This window comes from Protobothrops mucrosquamatus, unplaced genomic scaffold (genome assembly GCF_001527695.2).
Source record: "Protobothrops mucrosquamatus isolate PMUCROS unplaced genomic scaffold, P.Mucros_1.0 scaffold711, whole genome shotgun sequence".
Taxonomy (NCBI): Eukaryota; Metazoa; Chordata; class Lepidosauria; order Squamata; family Viperidae; genus Protobothrops; species Protobothrops mucrosquamatus.
This window is the reverse complement of record NW_015386992.1, coordinates 178471-187942: the sequence shown is the minus strand read 5'-3', so window position 1 is coordinate 187942 and position 9472 is coordinate 178471. Positions and strand designations below refer to the sequence as shown.

The 9472-nt window shown below is 36.3% G+C and overlaps 1 protein-coding gene across 1 annotated transcript in view; it reads right to left on the bottom strand.

Annotated features, from left to right (window-relative positions):
- Positions 1–739: 739 nt before the first annotated feature.
- Positions 740–9472, bottom strand: part of LOC107289516 (vomeronasal type-2 receptor 26-like) — a 9589-nt gene continuing 856 nt past the window's right edge. Inside the window, exons 2-7 of the mRNA XM_015818289.1 lie at positions 6781–6875; positions 5351–5592; positions 3881–4735; positions 2806–2910; positions 1836–1962; positions 740–1641 (exon numbers count right to left, since the gene is read on the bottom strand). Of these exons, the coding sequence (XP_015673775.1) occupies positions 740–1641; positions 1836–1962; positions 2806–2910; positions 3881–4735; positions 5351–5592; positions 6781–6875 (2326 nt within the window). The remainder of the gene's footprint in view (positions 1642–1835; positions 1963–2805; positions 2911–3880; positions 4736–5350; positions 5593–6780; positions 6876–9472) is intronic.

The following is a 9472-nucleotide window of genomic DNA, read 5'->3' as shown; positions in this document are numbered from 1 at the left end:
ATATACGGTCTACTTTTTTCTAAAACCTTAGCATAACGAGCAATCAAATGATCAAGAACACCGAATATTTTAAGCACAGAAATGACAGTATTCATTCCTAAAAGATATAGTTAATAGGTAAAAACTATAAACATTAAATTGAAGCATCATTTTTTCCTACATTTTACTTTCCAATTTGCTCACTCACAAAATTTGACAAAGTTCAAGAATATCAGTGTTTTGGTCACATTTTGGAAAAATTCCAAGGACATTCCTTTGGCTTTCTTTTTAAACAAATTTTTGATTTCTTAACATTATGTAAAAAATAACTGAGTCCTTCGGGAGAAGGGCGGGATATAAATTGAAATAATAAATAAATAAATAAATAAATAAACTACACTTTTCAGTTACACCTGAAGAAAAATGTTGCTTTTATTCATATTTTATTCTTGAAATATGTTGAATAGGTAGAATCTGCCATAGTGCTGCTGCTTAAATAAATAAATGAAAATAAATGGATGGATGGATGGCCACTAAACATTTCAACTGGCTTTTGATCAGCAGACATTTCAAGAACTGAACAAAAATCCCCAAAAGCATACAGTAGCTTGTTTTAAAGCTAATTAATTGAAATTCCATTTCAGTTATAGAAGAGGGAAATTATATAATGAGAACACAGCCTTATAAAATACAAGATGGTTACTTGAAAAAGAAATATTTTTAATGTAAACTGTTTTACTTATGACTAACTTTAAATTATTTAGTTTTTCCCCCTTCTTAGAAGTTCCTTGTTATTTAAATCAGGCCTCACCAGAATAATATAACATTTTGGGAAGAAGATGAAAGCCAGTAACCCCCCACTGGAACACAAAATGGAGAAGATCTCTACAGCCACCATATATTTCCCCTTTGTGCTCAAATAGGTTGGAACAAAGGACAGCCAGACACTGCAAAAGACCAACATGCTGAAGGTGATAAATTTTGCTTCATTAAATGTATCTGGCAACTTCCTGACCAGGAAAGCCACTATGAAGCTGATAATTGCCAAGAAACCCATAAAACCAAGGACACAGTAGAACATGACAGCTGACCCTACCTTACATATCAGTACAATTTCCTTTGGCATGGAATACATGTCAGCATCTAGGAAAGGGGGAGAGCTTGATAGCCATACAATGCAAATAATGGTTTGAACAAAGGAACAAGAAATAACCATAGAAACAGCCAGTCTGTTTCCCATCCATTTTCTAATTCTGGACCCTGGCTTGGTAGCCATGAAAGCTAGAATTACAATGATAGTCTTTGCCAAAATGCTAGAAACTGCCACAGAGAAGATGATGCCAAAAGTAACTTGCCGAAGAAGACATGTCCATTGATGAGGCCGACCAATAAAAAGCAAAACACAGAGAAATGAGAGCAGGAGAGAGATGAGAAGAATGTAGGTGAGGGTCTCATTGTTGGCTTTCACAATAGGGGTGTCATGGTGTTTAATGAAAAGCCAGAGCAGAAAAATAGTAATGATAGAAAAAATAATAATAAAACTAGTAAAAATATTTCCCAGTATTTCTTCATAGGACAAAAATGTTACATATTTTGGAAGGCAGAAATTTTGCTCCTCATTTGGATAATGATCTAATGGACATTGAAAGCAGCTGTCCATATCTGTGGGGAAAGAGAAACAGGCTTTTATTCTATGTATAGCTTTCATGAAAACTATATTAGAATGAATAAATCTGTTCTAACTGTTTATCCATATAGACAACTGCATAATGGACAACCTGCAGATCCTCAGCAGATCCTCAGTCATGATCACAGACCATAAGTGGGCAACCACTCCTCCATATATTATCACTTACCCTTCTGATTAGAAATCTTCCCTCTTGGACAAGGAAGGCAATTATAGCAGCAAAATGGTTTCCCTTCTTTTTTGGCCTTCCTGTAACCTGGATGACAATTGTCATTGCAGAGAGAAAGAGGCTTTGTCTATAGATAAAAGAAAGAGAAGAATATTGTCCATCTTGCAAATCTGCATATCTACAAATAATCATAGTGGCTTTTGCTTTTACAGATGAATCATTCAGAAGGAATTCATATATGATAACTTACAATGAAGAATCCGTTAAGGGAAAAATGTTTTTCAATTGTGTGTCCTGTGCTTGTATAGATGAATTATTCAGAATGAATTCAGGTGAGCCAGATTTTTTTAAAAAAGTAACTTGATGTATATCTGCACCAATCAAATGCTATTTAAATGTCATATTTTGAATTCATTAGCATTTCTCAGTGATATTTTGTTTATTATTGATTTTCCTCTTACAAGTTTACAATTAAAAATATTTCAATTGTAGAAAATAACTCGAATGAATGAATATACCTCCCAAATATATATAGTCATGATTTTGGATGGAAAACATAGTGTAAATGAATGCAATCAAATAAACATGACATTCACACATGGACACATTAAGTAAGAAGAGGTGACATGCGGGTCCTGAAATGTATGATTCGTGCATATTGATGTATGTAGAAATAAATATTTGAATATTTCATGTTAGATTCTTTCTCCTATATCTCATGATCTGACTTTTCTTTCTACATTTTCTCTTTATTTTCAGACAACTTTCTGAGACAGTTGAAGAAGAGTTACTTCAAAAAAAAGTTTTTTAAAGTTTGAATAGAACTCAAAGGGTTTACAGGACTTACCATATTAAACCACCTTGGCCAGATTATGGTTTCCTCTGAAATAGTAAATGTTTTTTCTGTGAGAGACAAGGGTTGTATATCTCCAACTTTGACTCTAAGGAAAGAAAGGTTGGGGAATATTACCCAGTTGATAATATCAAATCCAGTTTCCATTTCTCCATTTTCATTGAAGAAAACTGTTTCTCCAACACTGTTGTTAAATGAGATGATTTTCACAAAATGGTTAAGCTAAAGAAAGGAGATGAGATTGCAATTCATCAGGATATATTTAAGGATATTTCTCTTTTCCATTTAACAAATAGATATAGGTAGGAAAAAGGAATTAGAATAGTGTTCTAGAGAAAAAGGAGAAATTAGGATGAATAAATTTATTTTCTGAGTAAATGGGTGCAAACTGTGCCTGTATGATTATGTCTCAATACATAAGAACTCTTAGGCAAATAGCCTATCAGAGCTTTCTGGGAAGATGTATCAATGACAGTCTTTCTACAACTGATCCAACATATTTCTAATTATAAAACTGAAGTTGTTTGGAACCTACAAAAATCACTATTACACTCCTTACAGAATATTCATGAATGAATTAAGTAGAAATGCAGCCTATTTAGAAAGGCACATCTTACCACTGTGAAAAAAGAGATCACCTGACAGTTTGTGAACCAATACTAGCTTCCCTGATTCACATTTTTAGGTAATATTGAGCTTCAGTAATTAGTAACTATGGTCTAGACAACAGAGTTCCTGATGTTTCATGAGCATCTGCTGTGAATTAGACCTACTTGCCTCTGAAGATATGGTCCACATTTGTTAACCAGCTTCCATTCCTACTCAGATCATATATACTTTTGAAATTTTAAACCATGTGAGTACCACGTAGTTGGTACTCAATTACTTTGAAACTTATCAAATTTGGTACTCAATGGATTTTGAAGCAAAAATCTTGCCCCGATACTCATTGTTTGTTTGGTACTCAAAGCACAGACTAGGACGTTGTTATCAGCTGCCTTGTGACACACTATATTATTTCCTACAGGGAAATTTTGTTTGCTACTTATAGATTTTGGTACTTATCACACCTCCTGGAACCAATTAACAAAATGTCTTAGGCACAAAGAAATACAACACAAAGCATTATTATTATTTATTTATGAGACACTTTGACCTAATTGTAATCAGTTTTAATTGTTTAAGACATTACCTCCCATAGCTGTTGGACCAGTAGGCTTTGGATTGCTTCAATGACACTCTCTTTTTTTTTCAGTTTAAATGAAAGCATGTTGTGCAAAGCATATGCCACAGCATAAATTGCATTGTAGATGCTGTAGCTATGGGAAGTCATGCTCATTTCAAAAATGGATGCTGGGAGATTCTCCAGTTTCTCCTCACCGGTGCAGGAAATCCTTCCTTCCCTGTTTATCCTGGACTCAGAAAAAAAACATCCAAAGGCCTCTTCCCAAAAACCCTGAATGAAACCATCTTCTCCTTCAGCATTTACCAAGTGAAGTAAGTCAGTGAATCTTGGGACCTCCTTTGAGTGAATTGCCAAGGATAGGGCACCATGAAGCAAGTCTATGTCTTCATTCTTTTGAAAGGGGAATGATGTGAATTCCATTTGAGCTGTCATAATGTAAACCCTTCCTTTTGCCATAATTGATACATCCTCATATTTTGAAAATATGGAAAACATTCTGAAAAATATCATGGTCTCAATTTCACCATAAACAATGGATACATTTGCAATGCTTTTAATTATAGCATTATACTGATTTATTCCCTCTGTCATAATCTTATCAATGTCACTAACTGATGTAATTACTGGGAATCTTTCTATATAATCAAAGCAGATTCCTTTCTCAGAAAATACAGGAAGTGCATCCTGGACAAATTTCTCTCCATTGTTATCATGGTCGTATAGTATCCCAATCCATGTCCACTGGAAATGTAATAGTAACTGGAGAATCCCATTATATTGTCTGTGTACATCTGGAAACATCTGGTGATAGAAAACAGGTTGAGTTTTCCTATTCATCTCAGAAGCAGAGCCATAAGTGAACTGTAGTACATAAATAAAAATTGTGTTAGAGAATTAATAACTAGATAAATTTATTTTACATTCTTTTCCGTGTGTGAGTTAAATACCATTTCTTTCTTACATGAAGGAGTTTATGAAGTCAGGTTCTCTAACCCTGTAGACTGAATGTGCTGAAAAGCATATGCCTTGCTATGTAACAATAAGAATATACAATAGAAATGTGAAAAAATGCTTTTGAAAAAGATAAACTAAGAATCTCCAGCAGACTGAACTCAATCAAAAATGAAAGTGATTTGGGATGAGTTCAGTCAGTATAGCATTGCATGAAAGTGATTTCAGTCAGTTCAGTCAGTATAGCATTGCAACATGCAAATGGTTTTGTTTGCATGTTGGAACATCAAAACAAAACTATTCCCCTACTATTTTACATATTTATTTATTTCTCACTAAAGGGAAATCTGTGTTCTTTACAGGTTTTCATTAATAGTTCATAGTAAAAGGAAAGGGAATTGCTGTATATTTTTCAAAATTATTTGTTCCCAAAGGGAGAAACATTAAACTTAAATGACAGACAGGCAGATAGACAGACAGAAAGACAGACAGATATAGATTTAAAACCTGGGAAGAAAGTCTTACTTGTGGAATCTTGTAAATAGACAGGATAGCTGCCATGTGGATACAGACTTCAGAATTAGGTCCTCCAATGACTGAAACTAGATTGTTTTCTGTTTCACATTTGTAGTTAGGGATTAACTTGCCTTGTGTTGAGAAGAGTTCCATTGAGGCATGGTATGTCCAGCTTGCAATAAAATTGCTGTTGTAGATATGGGAGCCCAGAGTGAGATTGGGCAAAATCTGGGGATTTCCATTGATTTCCTCTATAGCAAATGCCAAAGATAAAACGTGTTGGTAAAGCTGTCACCATCCTGAAATGAAATGAAATGAAATGCTCATTTGAGCAAATTGGTTTCAGAAAAGTAGCTTTAAATATATTGTATTTAAATAGCTTTAAATATATTGTACTTAAAGCTACCATCAGATGAGAGTGCATTGATCAGATAACACTGAATCAAAATTACAGCTTAACAAGGTTTTTTCCTTTCCACAGAAGTCTTGCAAGACTAAAATAACTAAGCATTATATTATTATGAATAACTGAAGTTCTGGGAAATCAAAACTTCAGTTATTCATAATAGCATACTGGTAATCAGTTCCACTGTTGATATTTCACTTAGAAACAGTGAAAATTAGAACAGCTTTAAGTCTCAGTATAAATCAATAGATATTTTTTTAAAAATGGGGAAATTCTTATCTTCCATTACATACAGGCATTTCGTAACTCAAAAAAACATGAGTGTTTTTTTTAAAAAAACAACAACTCAAAAGCAATACTCAGAACAAATTTATTTTGCCATGCCATTGAATTACTCCAATTCTGTTTAAGGAATAGGGGAATCTTGAAATAAAATGGGATATTTCTTTAGTAAAAACAAAACAAAACAAAATTTTTGTAAGAAAGATTTTAATCAAGAAATTTAGCAAATGGATTTATGATTATACTTTGTGAAACTTTATTAAAAGTAAATATTTCATTAGCATCTCATCCTCATGCAAAAAGTTACAAATTTAACATAAAACAATATTTTATTATGTGGGATTTGTAACACTTCCTCCAAAATAATTTACAGATAGGTTAATTAATAAACTGCAGAAAAGTAGATATATAAAAAATATTAAACCTCTTCCACAGAATTCACTGAGAATTTGATCTGCCAAAATCATGAACTCAAAATCATTAACTTATCCATATGAATGAGATTAAGTAAAACTGTTGATTCCCAATGCATTATTAATGGACTTTGACAACCAAGATATCTTTAAACAATTTCAGTCTTCATGGAAAAAGGGATAATACAATACAGACCCAGCACCAGATATCAAACTCAGTTCTGAATAATTAGTTTTAGATTCATGAGTATCTTACTCAGCATCATAGAAAAGGTCAGTGGAAGGTTTTTCATGAAAGTGTATTGTGTTTGAAAATATATAGATTTGAGACAAAATACCAGCAATAATGACATCTCCTGATTGATAGTATTTATGAAGAATTGGAACAGGATCACCAACAATGCAATTCATGTTAGGAATCTCTGAAACTGCCCTAAACAACAGCATTAAGACAAACACAAAAAGCTTCATTAATTTGCATGATAGAATTCCGTGTTTGCAGTCTTTCATTTGCCCAATTTTTTTCTTGTAATAGATTCTCGGCTGAATAGCACAGCCTAACTTGAATGATCACTTGCTTGGTTTACAGCACCAACCAAGAGCATTAAGAACACCATCAAATATATTCTGCTTCTTTGCCTTATAGAGCAAATAATGACAAGGTGCTTCTGTCTTAGGTTTTAATTTTGCTGGTGATTAACAAAGCTCCTTTGTTGAAAGAAATATAATTGGGGTTAATTTGATAATTGCCTGAAAAATAACAACCTGTTCAGGATTATAAATTCTATGACATGTTGCAGTAATATATATAATATCTTTCATCAAAAGCCATCTCCATCCATGTTTCTTGGATTAGCAAAAAGCCCTCCAAAATATATTTCCTATTTATTTAGAAATAAATAACTAAAAATACAAGGTATTCCTTAGTGTTCCATATCAAAGTTTGGGGGTTTTCATTTTCTAGTTTCATTGGAATGAAACTAGAACCTCTCATCAGCTAAAGCTGACAGAAATGAAACATTAACCACTAGCTAAGACACACCATTCTAGGCTTGGGGACTTTTATCTGCCTCTGAGCTGGCAAGCTGCCAATTGCGCCTGGGCTTGGGGAGAAAGATTTTTCCTTTGGTGTGCTGCATGCTCACACACACACACACGCACACACATATCATTCTGAGGTTGGGGACTTTTGTAAACTCTTTTCTTTCCCCACTTTGCTTAGCAAGCTGGAGGCTCCCCTTTGCAGCACACATTTTCATTTCTCAAATGCAGACACTTAGTGATTTCACTGTTCATTTTTCCCTTTAGTGTTGCTTTTGCAGTACATCCCTTTGCAAACTTTCTCCAGACCAAAGCTTTAAGTGTCCTGCTCTCAACCACTCCCTGCTGGTTTGTGATCAGAATGGGAACAAGCACAGCACACCAAATAAGAGGTTCTTCTCCCCAAGAAGGAGAAGGACGGGTGCAACTGGTAGCTTCCCAGCACAGATGTTGATAAAAGTCCCCAATGTGGAATGGTGTGTGTGTGTGTGTGTGTGTGTGTGTGTGTGCATGCACACGCGCGCGCTAGCAGGTGTGTGTGACTTATTCGCATTGACCCAGCCATACCCATCTGGCCCTGCCTACTTGGCTATGCTGAGTCAGCAGCATTGAGTTGGCCATGCCCATCCAGCCACACCCACCCAGCCATGGCAATGTGGCCACTGTGAGTTGTCTTAGACTGGTCTTTCTAAGAAGCAGAACTATAGGTGAATTAAAAAGCAAGAAAAAGAAAGTTTAGGAATGTGATGCAATGTGCACCTGTAGAATCAGTGAGGGAGATTTTTGGCAACATACGGGTTTTCCAGAAAGAGGCCTAGAATAAGAAACTGCACAGTCCCAAGCTAGAAAAGAGAAGAGAAAAGAGTTCAAGGTAGCCACATCCTAGAATCTCTTAGGATATATGTACGGTGGTAGGTAAGAAAGTTATAGCTTTAGTTTGGGAACATTCTGTCCCTTAGATATAAGCTAATATAGGATTGAATTCGATTTGATCTCACTATCTGATCCCTGGGCTTGGGCCAGACAGGGAAGTGGATGTATGCTCTTATTAAATTATATTAGTGAATGTGGATGAATCAGGGTTACTAGCGATACCATCTATATATGAAGGTTATTATTCCATGTAGAGTCTCTACAAAATAGTTAGTTTGGGAGAGTGGTGAATGAACCAGGATAAAACTCTGATGATCATGGAGTTTCATCCTGCCTTAGGCACAAAACTGCTGGTTGACCTTGGGTCAGTGGCTCTCTCAAGCCTAGGAGGAAGGCAATAGTGAATTACTTTTTAAAGCCTTACCAAGAAACCCAAATGGACTTGTGCAGGCATTACCATGAATCAAGAATGATTTGAAAACACATAAACAATAAATAAATTATCTAAAGCAGGTTCCTACTACTGGGCTGTGACCTGAGAGGTTCCTGACGGAGCTTGGGCCATATCCGGAGGATCTAGTTCACGACTCGGCGGAAAATCAGGCGGCGGCCTGGGAAGTAGCCGCTGCCGCAGCACTGGACCGAGTCGTGCCTTTGCGGCCTCTGACCTGGCGCAGATCTCAACTGGCTCCTTGGTTTACGGAGGAGCTGAGAGAGATGAAACGCCAGAAAAGACGCCTAGAGAGCAGTTGGAGGGCTAGCCGAACCGAATCCGACTGAGCACAGGTAAGGATGCATGTTAGATCTTACCTAGTGGCGATGAGGGTGGCTAGATCTAATTACTATTCCACACTCATCGCGTCATCAGATAACCGCCCGGCCGCCCTCTTCAGGGTGACCCGCTCTCTCCTCCAGTTGAGGGAGGGGATCCCCTGGAGGGGAGGGCCGAGGACTTTGCGCAATATCTGTATGACAAAGTCGCTCGGATCCGAGAAGGCCTTGACTCTGACTGGGTGGCCCCGGGGGAGGAGACGGGAGCAGGTCTTGAGACTGTTGTATGGGAGGAGTTTGACTCTGTGGCTCCCGAGGACGTGGACAGGATCCTGGGGAGGCTGA